General features: G+C 31.8%; 1 protein-coding gene across 2 annotated transcripts; it reads left to right on the top strand.

Annotated features, from left to right (window-relative positions):
- Nucleotides 1-8215: 8215 nt before the first annotated feature.
- On the top strand, nucleotides 8216-11161 carry LOC108458189 (malate dehydrogenase, chloroplastic-like). 2 transcript variants are annotated; one of them, XM_017757488.2, is made up of 2 exons: nucleotides 8216-8512; nucleotides 9632-11161. In XM_017757488.2, the coding sequence occupies exon 2, from the start codon at nucleotides 9638-9640 to the stop codon at nucleotides 10874-10876; it is 1239 nt and encodes a 412-aa protein (XP_017612977.1). In that variant the 5' UTR covers nucleotides 8216-8512; nucleotides 9632-9637; the 3' UTR covers nucleotides 10877-11161. The 2 variants fall into 2 exon arrangements, with proteins under 2 accessions (XP_017612977.1, XP_052887247.1); XM_053031287.1 differs by lacking the exon at nucleotides 8216-8512 and adding an exon at nucleotides 8560-8641.
- Nucleotides 11162-13619: the final 2458 nt, after the last annotated feature.

The raw sequence follows: 13619 nt of genomic DNA, 5'->3' as shown, positions 1-13619 counted from the left end.
AAGATTGGCATGAGAAGTTACCGTTCGCCCTTTATGCTTATCGAACGTCCATCAGGACCTCTATCGGGGCAACGCCTTTCTCATTGGTCTATGGAATGGAGGCAGTTTTACCCATCGAGGTTGAGATTCCTTCCCTCAGAGTTTTGTCAAAGGTAAAGCTGGATGAGGCAGAATGGATCCAGTCTCGATACGATCAGTTGAATTTGATTGAAAAAAATAGGCTAAGGGCTATCCGTCATGGTCAAATATACTAAAAACGGATGATGCAGGCTTACAACAAAAGGGTTCGCCCTAGAGAATTTCCACAAAGGAGACCTAGTATTGAAAAATATCCTACCTATACAAAAGGACTTTAGAGGAAAATGGATACCGAATTGGGAAGGACCTTATGTGGTGAAGAAGGCCTTTTCTGGAGGGGCGTTGATATTGACTGAAATGGATGGCAAGGCTTTACCCAATCCTGTGAATTTAGATTCGGTTAAGAAATACTTCGCCTAAAAAAAAAAAGAGAGGCCAATGTGAAAACTCACAAAGAGCACCTTAAAACCAAGTGAACTTTGAATTGAAAACCCGCAAAGGGTGATTCAAATTTTGATCGAATGTGGGGCATGCGGTAGTCTTGCGATACCTGAATTAACAAGGAGGAGAGATGTTACATCTTGGGGCATTAACAAGAGTACTCTAGATCCCCTAAACACATATTAGGCTCAAAAAAGTGTCTTCAAGAAGTTTATACAGAGAAGTTCATGCTGTGATATTTGCGGCACATGTTTTCCTTTTATTCATTTTGTCTTCCAGCAATGTTTATGTTCTATGATTAATCTATTCCTTTTGCTTCTGATAAATTTCAGTTCTATTCATTGTCACGATCTTTCTCAAGCAGTTTTGCATTGAAATAACGAATAATAGACTAATGACACTTTCGCAAAAGGAGTTCTTTGTATTACTCTGAAAGTTTCTAAATAGTACAGGAACCTGAAACAGGACTATTATTTAGAACTAATCAAACCTAAGGATTGGAAATATTTGAGGAAGAATAGTTAAATTAGGACTACCAATTCGAATTTTCTGTCCAAGATCTAAGCTGAACAAGAAGACAGTGTACTGTTTCAGTGATAGAACCTTGATGAACAAAGAGCAATGACAACCTAAACATTAAAAAGGGATTCATTCTCCCAACATGCTGCACTCATGCATTTATAGATCATTCATAGCATATCTAGTTAGGAGCATTAGATTTATTTCGATCATGATATCCTAATTATTTAGCATAAGCATAGATACATGAAATCGACTCTACAAGTTATGTCCTTAAATTGGAGAATTCATGAGTATTAACCCCCTAAACAGTAGGGTAAAAAACTAAAAATTACAAATCTCTTCTCCCTGAAATGGCATTAGAGCGACTAGAAGCCACAACAGATCTCCTTGAAGTTTCAGCGGATCTTTTCTCCCTGAAATGGCGTTGGAGTGGCTAGAAGCCACAATAGATCTCCTTGAAGTTTCAGCAGATCTCTTCTCCCTGAAATGGCTTTGGAGCGGCTAGAAGCCATAGCAGATCTCCTTGAAGTTTCAGTGGATCTCCTCTCCCTAAAATGGCGTTGGAGTGGCTAGAAGCCATAACAGATCTATTTGAAGTTTCAGCGGATCTTTTCTCCCTAAAATGGTGTTGGAGCGGCTAGAAGCCACAACAGATCTCCTTGAAGTTTCAGCGGATCTCTTCTCCCTGAAATGGCATTGGAACGGTTAGAAGCCACAATAGATCTCCTTGAAGTTTCAGCAGATCTTTTCTCCCTGAAATGGCGTTGGAGCGGCTAGAAGGCACAACAGATCTCCTTGAAGTTTCAGCGGATCTCCTCTTCCTGAAATGGCGTTAAAGCGGCTAGAAGCCACAACAGATCTCTTTGAAGTTTCAGCGGATCTCATCTCCCTGAAATGGCATTGGAGCGGCTAAAAGCCACAACAGATCTCCTCGAAGTTTCATTGGATCTCTTCTCCTTGAAATAGCGTTGGAGCGGCTAGAAGCCATAACAAATCTCCTCAAAGTTTCATCGGATCTCTTTTCCCTGAAATGGTGTTGGAGCGGCTAGAAGCCACAACAGATCTCCTTAAAGTTTCAGCGAAGTAAATTGAAGTCATAAGTCTCATCTCCCTAAAGTTGCAGTGGAGCAGACTGAAGTTAGCGAATCTTATTTCCCTAAAGTTACAGTGGAACAGATTGAAGCTATAAATCACAGATCTTATCTCTCTGAAGTTGCAGTAGAGCAGATCAAAGCAAACCTTATCTCCCTGAAGTTGCTGTGAAGCAGGTTGAAGTCATAAGTCTCATTTCCCTAAAGTTGCAGTGGAGTGGACTGAAGATGGAGAATCTTATTTCTATAAAGTTGCAGTGGAGTGGAGTAAAGTGACAAGATGCAGTAGACTGGGACGAGGCTACAGAAAGAAGAGGAGTACCAAAAAAGTCAAGACTCGACGCTACCGGGCAAAATTGGTCTTTCTTGAAAGTCTTTAATCTGTTCTCGTTACACGACAACAAGTAAAGAGGGGCAGCTGTACACACCAATTTTGGCCCGGGCCAAAGCAATAACCCAAATAACCCCAAAAATTAAACCCAACATTAGCTAAACCCATCAGCCAACCCAATATCCCTAAAAACCAAGCACCAACCTAAACCCAACCTAAACTAAACCTAAGACCCAAATAAAAAAAAAACAAAGATTTTTCAAACCCTAGTCCCCTAGCATACGACGCTGAACCTAACCCTCTGCCACTGCCGCTGTCGCTGAGCCACCTACTCAACCTGCACATGTTAATGGAGGAAAGACAGCAATCCAAATAGTAAAAATAAGAAAGAAAAATCAAAATCAAATGTAATCTTTATTTTCGGCTATATAAAGCCTTCTAAATGCATTGTAAATGAGGGTTTTTTTTTTGGTTTTTAATTAAAAAAAAGTGGTTCAAACTTTACTAAATCAAAAGCACAAAAACAGACCCTAAAAGAGAAAATCAAAATCGAAAATAAAAATGTGATTTAAGTTTCTTTAGTTTTGAATCTTTTCTTTTTTTTTTCTTCTCTTTTCTTTCTTTTCTTTTCTTTTCTTTCCTTTGTCTACACACACACACACATATATAAATACATATTATTTTAAAAATATAAAAAAAAAAAGAGAAAAAAATATATTTTTGAAATTTTCACGGTGGCCAGCGATGGCGATGTGCGGAGGAGGAATGTGCCGAAGCCCCATCGGAAATCGTTGGGGGGAGAGATTTGTTTTAAGAGGCTAAGTTTTTTTTTAAAAAAATGGAAGAAGAATGTTGTTGTTGTTTTTTTTTAGAAAATTAGTTTTTATATAGGGGCCAAAACGACGTAGTTTTGGACTTAAACCTGAGTGCCAAAACGACGCCGTTTTAATGCGTCCGACTTGACCCGGCCCAGTTAAGCTAGGATCCGCGTGTTTTTTGGAAATGGTAAATTTACGCGCGCAGTCCCTCCACTTTTTTATCATTTTACAATTAAGTTTGTTATGCTTTTTAAATTCGCCCCTTTCATTTTGTTTCGTTTACATTTTGGTCCCGTGTAAAGCGCAACGTTTTGGAGGGAAAAGAAAATTTCCTTTTTAGTCCCTCATGTCATTCGCGCACTTCAAATGGGTCCCCCTCTTACTTTTATTTTTGATTTGGCCCCAGAACTATGTTTTTGTTTCGATTTTATTCCTTTTTTTTTCATTTTTATGCCTTTATCATTAAATTAATTATTTTTAATATTAATATAATTCTTATATCATATTTAATGTTATTATTATTATTATTAGGTTTATTACCGTAGGTATTGTTATTATTTTCTAATGTTATTATTATACTTATTATTTGCTACTTTTTGATATTATTAATATATTCTATTTACTTTTTGTACTCATTTAGTATCACTTTAATATTATATTAACTATTATATTTTATTATTACTATTATTATTACTATTACATTATTAGTACATTATTTTTATTATTTTCTTTTTATTGTAAATATTATTATTCTAATATTCTAATATTATATTTTAATATTTTTCATTATTTGTAGCATTATTTTCATTATTTATTCTTATATATGCCATTTATTTATGTATTTTTATTTTATTTCTTTATTTTATTTTTCGTTATCTTTGATCCGTAATTAGCTCGTGTGCTTGCTAATTCCTTTATGCTTGTCTCTTCTATAATTTACTATTAATGCATTTATTTTATTTGCACATATCATCATCGTAGCCTGTTTTTGCATTTTATTACAAATTCATATTATATTAACCTTTATTCGACACAAAAATGATTCTTTTGCAAAAGCAATATTCGGTATTTAGAAATCCAAGAAACCGTGCCCTAACGTATTGGGTTTCGATTTTTCCCATTTAATCTAAATAACTGAATATCCCTTTTTTTTAAAAAATACATAAATTTTAGAGAAAAAAATTATTCTCGAGAATTCGAAATGTCGTGTCCTAACGTATTGGATGTGACGTTTTGTTATCCCGATATAAGATTTTCTAAAATAAGGCAATGTTTGATACTTGGAAATTCGGGGAATCGGGCCCTATCGTGATGAGTTTCGATTTCTCGTTTGTCCAAGATACTCGGTTATTCCTTTAGAATTTCATTCGTATTCTCTAAATTCTAAAATAATGCAATGTCCAATATTTAGAAATTCGAGGGATCGTGCCCTATCGTGCTGGGTTTCGGTTTCTCGTTGAACTAAATAATTAGACATCCTTTTGTAATTTTCAACATATAGATTTTTGAAAGTCAAAAATTTATCGTGTTCTCAAGGGAATAAAATATTGTGTCCTATCATGTTGGATATGATGCTGCATTCTTTTGAAATAAGAGAATTTTGACGACCAACTTGAATTATTCAAATTTTTTAAGGAACCATATTTCAAAAATAACTTTAAATCTCAGACATAAGGACAGTAATTAATCAATTTGATACCAATTTTGGGCGTTATGAGGGTGCTAATCCTTTCTCGTACGTAATCGACTCCCGAACCCCTTTTTTTCAATTTTCGTAGACCAAAATCGTTGTTTTAGTAAAACAAAACGCTTTAAAACAATTAAATTATGAGGTGGTCCGATCACACCTAATAAAAGATCGGTGGCGACTCCTATGTTCGTTTTCATTTTCAAAACCAAAGTCGATCCCCATTGTCGAAAAATGGTTTCGACATATGGTAAAATAGGATCTTTAAAAGAAATGAATTCTAGATAAATAAATTCTTAAGAAAATATAAATATGAAACAACATGAGATTGATAATGTACGTAGACAAAGTTAATTTTAATATAAATTTTGTGTATATAATAATATATAAAGGTTATCAAATTAAATATCATACATAATTTTAAAACTATATTATATGAAAGGTTTTTTAAAAAATAATAAGAATAACGAAAATAATAATAATATTAAAGAACTACTATAGTATATAAAAATAATAGTATAATAATATTAAGAAAAGAATAATAAAATATTGAATATAATAGCAATATATATAATAATATCAATAACAAAATAGAAGATAAATAATATTAGTATATTAATAAACTTGATAGTATGCTAATATTAAAATAAGAGAAAAAAAGTTAATGATGACTGACATAGGGAAAAAAATGGTAATCATAATACGATGGTAATAATGGTAAAAATAAAAATAAAACAATAATAATAATGATGACAGTTATGACACAAATTAAAACCATAGTAATAACAATAATAGAAATGATAATACTAAAATAATAATAAATTTAAAACCCATATTAATTAACTGTGTAGTAAAATGACAAAAAAAGGCCAAATTGATTTGAAAACCGAAATTCTGAGGCCAATTCGAAATATAAAAAAAAGGAAGGACCTATTTGAATGGCGCGAATAACGTGGAGGGGCTGAATATGGAAATATTCCCTACCCTCCAAAACGCACTAGTCAATAGGGACTTATTCGAAAATGAGGCCAAATTCTGGGGATAAATCGAAAATAAAAAGAAAGTGAATTTTATAAAAAATAAAAATTCGGGAGGACCAAAAGGGTAAATAACCATAAAGAGAAAACACGTGGATCCTCCTCGGGTCGGGTCACGGGCGAGGGTCCTGCCCCTAAACGGCGTCGTTTTGGTGCCTGGGCTTATAGCACAAAACAGTGCCGTTAAAAGCTGATTTTTTTTTTTAAATCATTCTTCTCTTCAAATTTCAAAAAAACAAAAAAAAACCCACTTTTCTCTTAAGGTTTCCAGAATCCAGCCACGGGATCGGAGAGTCGCCGTCGCATGCGCCACCGCACGCGCCGTCGTCGGCACCGCCGTATACGGTGGCCGGAGGTGTGAAAAATCCCCCTTTGCCAGTGAAACGAAAGGTAAACTCCCCCTTTTTAATATTTTAGATTCGTATAAATGAAAAAATTCTAAAAAAAAAGAAAAAAGAAAAAAGTGGTAGAAAAATAAAACAAAATGAAACAAAAAAGTAAAACCGCAGTAAAATCACCTTGATTTCTTTTTAAATATTTGTTATACTTTGATTTCTCTGCTTATATGCATCCAAAAAAAATGGATCCCTTTTACAAAATCATATATTGACTTTTATAGTCATTTTTACTCTCTATTTTCACATGTTTGTAGGTACGTGCGCAGGTATACCCCTGGCGTGGCGTGGCGTGGCGTGGTGGAGCAGCAAGACGATCTTTGAGGCGTGCGACTTGCGGTGCTGAGGCGCCTTAGGTGCGGTGGTGAAGGTGTTGGCTACTAGGGTTTCAAAGCATGTTTAGGTTGTGGGCTTGGGTATTGGGTTACGTTTTTTATTTTGGGCCTGTTTAGGTTTAGCCATTTGAGTTGTAATTTTTGGATTGGTTTAATTATTTTGGACCATTATTTATCGGGCTCTAGGCTAAAATTAGGTCCTACAACTCATATTTATATATTTTGTAGAGTTTTACTAAATAGCTTTTTGAAAATAAATTAATATTATTTTTATATAAATTCTGATACATTAAATATTATGTACAATACTTGCATATAAATATATATTTTTAGTTTCAATTAAAATGTTACAATTGATATTTATCAAAAATTTTAAACTTTGACTTACTTACTTTAAATATTTTATTTAATTGAAATTTATTATAAGAACTAAATTTTTAAGTTTTTTTTCAAATTTTTATAAAGAATAATTTTTAAATAATAAAAATAAAAGTTGAAACATTTTTGCTATAAACAAATAGGGTGACAAATTCACTCCTAACCTTTATTATTTTTCATTTGGGTAAATTATATTAGTAGTCACTTAATTATGTTTTTTTTTTCGGTCACCCAATTATGAAAAGTTACAAAATAGTTACTCAATTATTTTATTTTGTATTTTTTGGTCACCCAACTATTTTGGATTTTCGGGTGTTTTGCATTTTTATGTTAGCTAGTTGGTGACTAGAAAATACAAATTGAATAGTTGAGTGGTTATTTTGTAACTTTTCATAGTTAGATGACAAAAAAGAAATTTACTAATAATTGGGTGATCAAAAAGAAAAAAAAAATCATAGTTGGGTAACTATTAATGTAGTTTACCCTTTTCGTTTTTAAAATTTTGTTGATAAGCTACACTATTAGTCACTAAATTATGGTTAAATTTTCGTTCAGTCACTTAACTAAAAAAAATTACAATTTAGTCACTGAATTATTCAAAAAATTTCATTTAAATCACTGGATTGTTAAAATCGATGTTATATGACTTTTTCTATTTGCACTGCCTGTACCAATAAAAGCTCTATTTTCCCTTCTCTTTTATAATTCATTTTTTTATTAAATAGCTTTGGACTTCATGAATCGACGAACCAATATTCAAATAGCTTTTTCCTTCGATTTTCGATATTGCCAATCAGATCAACTTAGATCTAAGTTATATTATTCTACTCGTCTATAGGTACTGATCTAATTTATGATTATCGAATCGTTACTTGAAGCTTGTTGGTGGAACTTAAGAAAAAAAAACTTAAAAGTCTAGTGATTTAAATAAATTTTTTTTGAATAATTCAACGACTTAAACAAAAACTTTCGAATAGTCTAATGACTAAATTATAACTTTTTTAGTTAAGTAATCAATATAAAATTTTACTCATAGTTTAATAATTAATGCTGTAGTTTACCCAGTTTTGTTTTACATGATATCACTATCAGAGGCAAACTTTAATCTTAGCCGTAGAAAGGGTCAACTCAACCATCGGTCGCGATTTCGCTTTGAAGAAAAAGAACAAAAAAAAAAAAAAGCATTTGTTTGGTAGGTTCTTTTCAAAGAGCGGCGGTGTAGTGGGTACACTGAAAGGAAGAAGAAGAAGATAAAAGAGTTGGTGGGATTTGAAAATTTTGGTGCTTTCTTCTAACTTCATTAGTGGAGTTTCATATAAAAAAGGAAAAGAAAAGTCCACTTTTCTTATAGATTACTCGTTTCCATCAAGCTAGCTCTCTCTTTATTTAGATCTTGAAGGTCCGGTTTTTTTTTTTTTTCATTTTTTTATCTTCAGATGGGGTTATTATTCATAAAATCTAAGCTATAGATTTTGTTTATTTATCTTGCTTTCTTTGCTTGTTTCTGATTATCATTGTACTGTTTAAGGTGTTCATTTTTTTTTTCTAATTTTTTCTTAGTAATTGACTAATGGTGTAGTATTGCTTAGATCTGGTTCTATCATTTTCTGTATTTAATTGCTATTTTCTTTCATTTTCAGATTGGAGCTTGAGATTTCTATTCATTTATATATAAATATAGAAATGTATGCATTTTAAATATCTCCTGCAAAATATGCTATGTTGTTAGTGAAAGTGTTTTTAATGATATATAAAATGGTCCTCAATACTGAAATTCCAGAATTCTACACCCAAGATTTATGGATTATGGATAAGTGACATATGATCCCTTCGACATTATTGTTTATTTCAAGTTTGTGAAAATTATATTAGGAATACGCTATGTTACCTGGAGTTGGGGGTAAATGTCATGTTCATGTATGTGTATGACATGAGCATGCTTAAGTTTTCTTCTAACATTTTTGATGTATTCCAAGGATCATGACTTTGTAGCCTCATTCGAGTACACTTTAGGATCAATGAAGAGTTCATATAACGTACCAAATATAATGAATAGAAAGAACACGGCCACTCAACGGCATCAAAGTTTATGTAGTAAAGAAGCCTCATTTTTCGTTTTGAATAGATTTGTTGTTAACTAGACATGTGCTGCAAAAGCAATGGGATCATTGGTACTTTATCTACATGGTTTCGATGATCTAACTTTCCCAAGTGACAAATGGAGATCTTGTGTAAGAAGAGAATAGTCATTGCTCATTTTGATTTGAAATGAAGGGAAAAAAGAATTGATAACTTTTGTTGCATGGAAGGCCCTGCTAAAAATTTGAGCCTTTTGGTTTAAATGCATGATAGCACTATTAGACCTTCTTTAAACACTCAATGATGACTTTTATATGCATATCATGTATTGCTTTTGCTTTTGTTCATTTGGATGTGAGTCGTTCAGCTTGTTGATTATAATTATATTACCTTATATCTGGTTTTAAACCATCATTTACATTTTTTTCCTGTTTTATAGTGTGAGATGGCGACAACATCAGCAACAACCTTCTCAATTGGGTCGACTGTCTCCTTCGGAAGCAGGGGAAATCCACTTCCACAATCTAAACCTTTTGTTGCGAGGTTCACCTCCCCAAATTCACTTGCAAGTTTTAGTGGTCTCAAGGCAGCAACATATGTGAACTGTGAGTCAGAGTCCTCATTCTTCGGCAAGGAAAGCAGCGCCGCTCTTAGAGGCTCATTTGTACCAAAAGCACAGAAAGCAAACCGGAAGTCTCAGAATGGTCTACAGCCTGTGGCATCTTACAAAGTCGCAATACTTGGAGCTGCTGGAGGGATAGGGCAGCCATTAGCCCTTCTAATCAAGATGTCTCCATTAGTTTCAGCCCTGAACCTCTATGATATAGCAAATGTCAAGGGAGTTGCTGCGGACCTCAGTCACTGTAATACTCCGTCTCAAGTTCAGGATTTCACTGGTGCTTCTGAATTAGGAAATTGTTTGAAAGGTGTAAATGTAGTGGTTATTCCTGCTGGAGTTCCAAGAAAGCCTGGTATGACTCGTGATGACCTCTTCAACATCAATGCCAACATCGTGAAGACCTTGGTTGAGGCGGTTGCTGATAATTGTCCCGATGCCTTCATCCATATTATTAGCAATCCAGTTAACTCCACAGTACCAATTGCTGCTGAAGTCCTGAAGCAGAAGGGTGTTTACGATCCAAAGAAGCTTTTCGGTGTTACAACATTGGATGTTGTGAGAGCTAACACATTTGTTGCTCAGAAGAAAAACCTTAAGCTCATTGATGTGGATGTTCCAGTTGTCGGGGGACATGCTGGTATCACCATTTTACCTCTTCTGTCAAAGACGAAACCCTCTGTTAACTTTACCAATGAAGAAGTGGAACAATTAACTGTTAGGATTCAAAATGCTGGGACTGAAGTTGTGGAGGCAAAGGCTGGTGCAGGGTCTGCCACCTTATCTATGGCTTATGCAGCAGCAAGATTTGTTGAATCATCTCTTCGTGCTCTGGATGGAGATGGAGACGTCTATGAGTGCTCTTTCGTGCAGTCCGACCTAACCGATCTTCCATTTTTTGCATCTAGGATCAAGCTTGGAAGAAAAGGGATCGAAGCTTTGATTCCATCTGACCTTTCCGGGTTATCCGAGTATGAAGAGAAGGCCTTGGAAGCGCTTAAGCCTGAATTAAAGGCCAGCATCGAAAAGGGAATTGCTTTCGTGCAAAAGCAACCGGTTACTGCTTAAAAACTCGGTCTTTGAAGCTCTAACTTCATTGAAACCATGGTTGAGAGAGAGAGTAGACCAAATCTGGGTTTAACCCTGCATCAGAACTTTCAGTTTTGCAGAATGGAAGATTTTCAGTTTGTTTTTTTTTTTCCCCGAATGATGATCACAGAGAAGGGAACTTAAAAAAAGGGCAATTTGGTGTTGTAGATGAGAAGAATTGAATCATTTCTCTCAATCAGAGTTTTGTAGTACTTTTGACAGTTTTAAAATAATATGTTGCTGCTATTTATTTGTTAGGCTTCATACCACTTTTAACTAACCCCCTATTTTACTTTTTATTTTTTTATCGGTTTGACCCTGCTACTTCATATTTGTTATCAATTTGTCCCAATAATCTCTGTTACCCAGCCCAAATTTACCGTTAAAAAAAAATTAAATCAACCAGTTCCGCGTGTCAAGAAAAAATCACTTAAAATGTTAAAAATTATAAAAAACTAAAAATCATTAAAACCCAAAAATATTTACACTTAAAAATTATAAAAAAACTAAAAAATTATAATCTATTTTTGGAAATTATAAAAATTAAGATTACGAGTATGCAGAACATCAAAAAATTTTAAAATTTTCATAAAACTTTTAAAATTGCTTATTTGGAATTTTAGGCTTTTTCAGAAATTTCAATATTAATATGAAAATTTTTACCAAAAACTCAAAATTTCTTTAAAATATAAAAATGCAAAAAAAAATCCCTAATTTTTTTAGAAAACCCATAAAATCTTTAATAAATTCATAAAAATTCTAAAATTTTCTAAAAACCTAAAATTCTATTTTTTTTGAAGTTTCATATACTTATAATTGTTAATTTTATTTAAATTATGAAAAATTTATTTTTTAATGTTTTGCGTGCTTATATAATTTTCAAAAATAGATTATAATTTTTTATTTTTTAGGTTTTAAGATTTTGGGAGTTTTATGATTTTTTATTTCTAATAATTCTTTTAGTTTTTTATATTTTAACATTTTCAAGTGATTTTTTCCTTGACATGTGGTAGCGTGCCATTAATTGGTCTACTTTTTAAATAAAAATTTGAGTTGAAGTAAGGGTATTAATAGAATGAAAATATGTGAGTCAAATTAATAACAAAAATAAAGTAAAAAGTTTGACAAAAATAATACAAATATCAAACTGATAATTTAACTATAATGCAAGAATCAAAGGGAGTGTTAAGCTTATTTGTTACTATGTCTCACAAACCGACACACACATATATAAACATATTTTAAGAGGTTTTGTTTACATCACAAAAGAAAAAAAGTATTATTTTCATTTTTATTTGAGATGTTTAGTTATTGATATTCGATAATTTTACTATTATTTATATAATTATTAATGTTATTTATCATTATGTTGTGAAATATTATGTCAAAGGCAATTTAGTATTAAAGTGATAATTTTATATGTGAAATTCACACTCATATTTGAATTTCAATTTATTTTATCTAATTACTTAATATGTTACTATTACTTGTTTCTATTTTTAAAATTTTCATTACTTTTAAAATATTATTTTATTATCTAAATTATTTTTCAAAAATAATGAGTTTTTATTATAACTTTGACCAATTTTCTTTTAATTAACAAATATGCATTTTAAATTATAAAAATATATTACTTACTAAATTAAAAATAAATGCGATAAAAATAGTAATCATGACCAATAGAATTTAACATAATTGGTAAAAGTTTAGACCCTAAACTATAAATTACATTTGAGTGTCACTCCCACGATACACTTATGTCGTGTGTAAATTTTATTTTGTTCTTTTTAGATTAATCAAGCTTTGCTCAATTCTCCATCCACTATATATTGTACTAGTTAAATTCTACATTAAAATTTATTCATATCTATATCACACTTTTGTAATAAAAAAATTAAGTAAAAAGGTTAAGTATAACATGTTTTCGTGTGTATTATTCTTTTCAGATTATATAACACTTTTTTTAATATTCTGGACAAATGGATTACAGAAAAGAAATCAATTCAAAAATAGCCAAAGATTAAAAATAAAATAAACCTTGCAAATATGTCAAAATATTAAATAAAATTAAACCTTGGCACACCCATAATATGGGTGAAAATAAAAGTGTAATAAATATAAAAATATTAATAAAAAATTAAATATTGCTTGATTGAGATGGTAAAAATGAAATGGAAGTCGTTCAAATTGTTTTAAATAAAATGACTAAATATTTATACAAAAGGAGTAAATATTATTTCAAGTTTCTAATAAATTTAGTAGATGATCTAACTTAAATAATCAATCCACAAGTCATGAAAGCTAAATTCGTTCTACTCATTCAAATTGAATCCAATGTGGATCCTAACAAAAATTAAAAACCTATCTCACAAATCCTGGAAATATCAACTAATCTATTCTACAAGAGTATTTTATTTTTGCTAATTCAAATTTCTCTTGCAGGCTTTCACCAAAATTGCTTTAGATGTCAAACAAAATAATAACCAACTTGCCAGTTTCTAAAAGTTCAAATGAATTGAAGGAAATTGACCTTCTACTGTAATTTAAACAAAAAAATGACAGTAAAATATATCAGTATCCGAAAGTGCTCCAAACTCAAAATAATTTGAAAATTATTTTGAATGAAAAATACTCTGATCCAAAAATGAAACCAATATAACCCGATATCAAAATCATTCGAAATAACCAAAACCCACTCAATTTCCATGAACATGATACGCAT

This window comes from Gossypium arboreum, chromosome 7, assembly GCF_025698485.1.
Source record: "Gossypium arboreum isolate Shixiya-1 chromosome 7, ASM2569848v2, whole genome shotgun sequence".
Taxonomy (NCBI): Eukaryota; Viridiplantae; Streptophyta; class Magnoliopsida; order Malvales; family Malvaceae; genus Gossypium; species Gossypium arboreum.
This window is presented reverse-complemented; position numbering and strand designations above follow the sequence as displayed.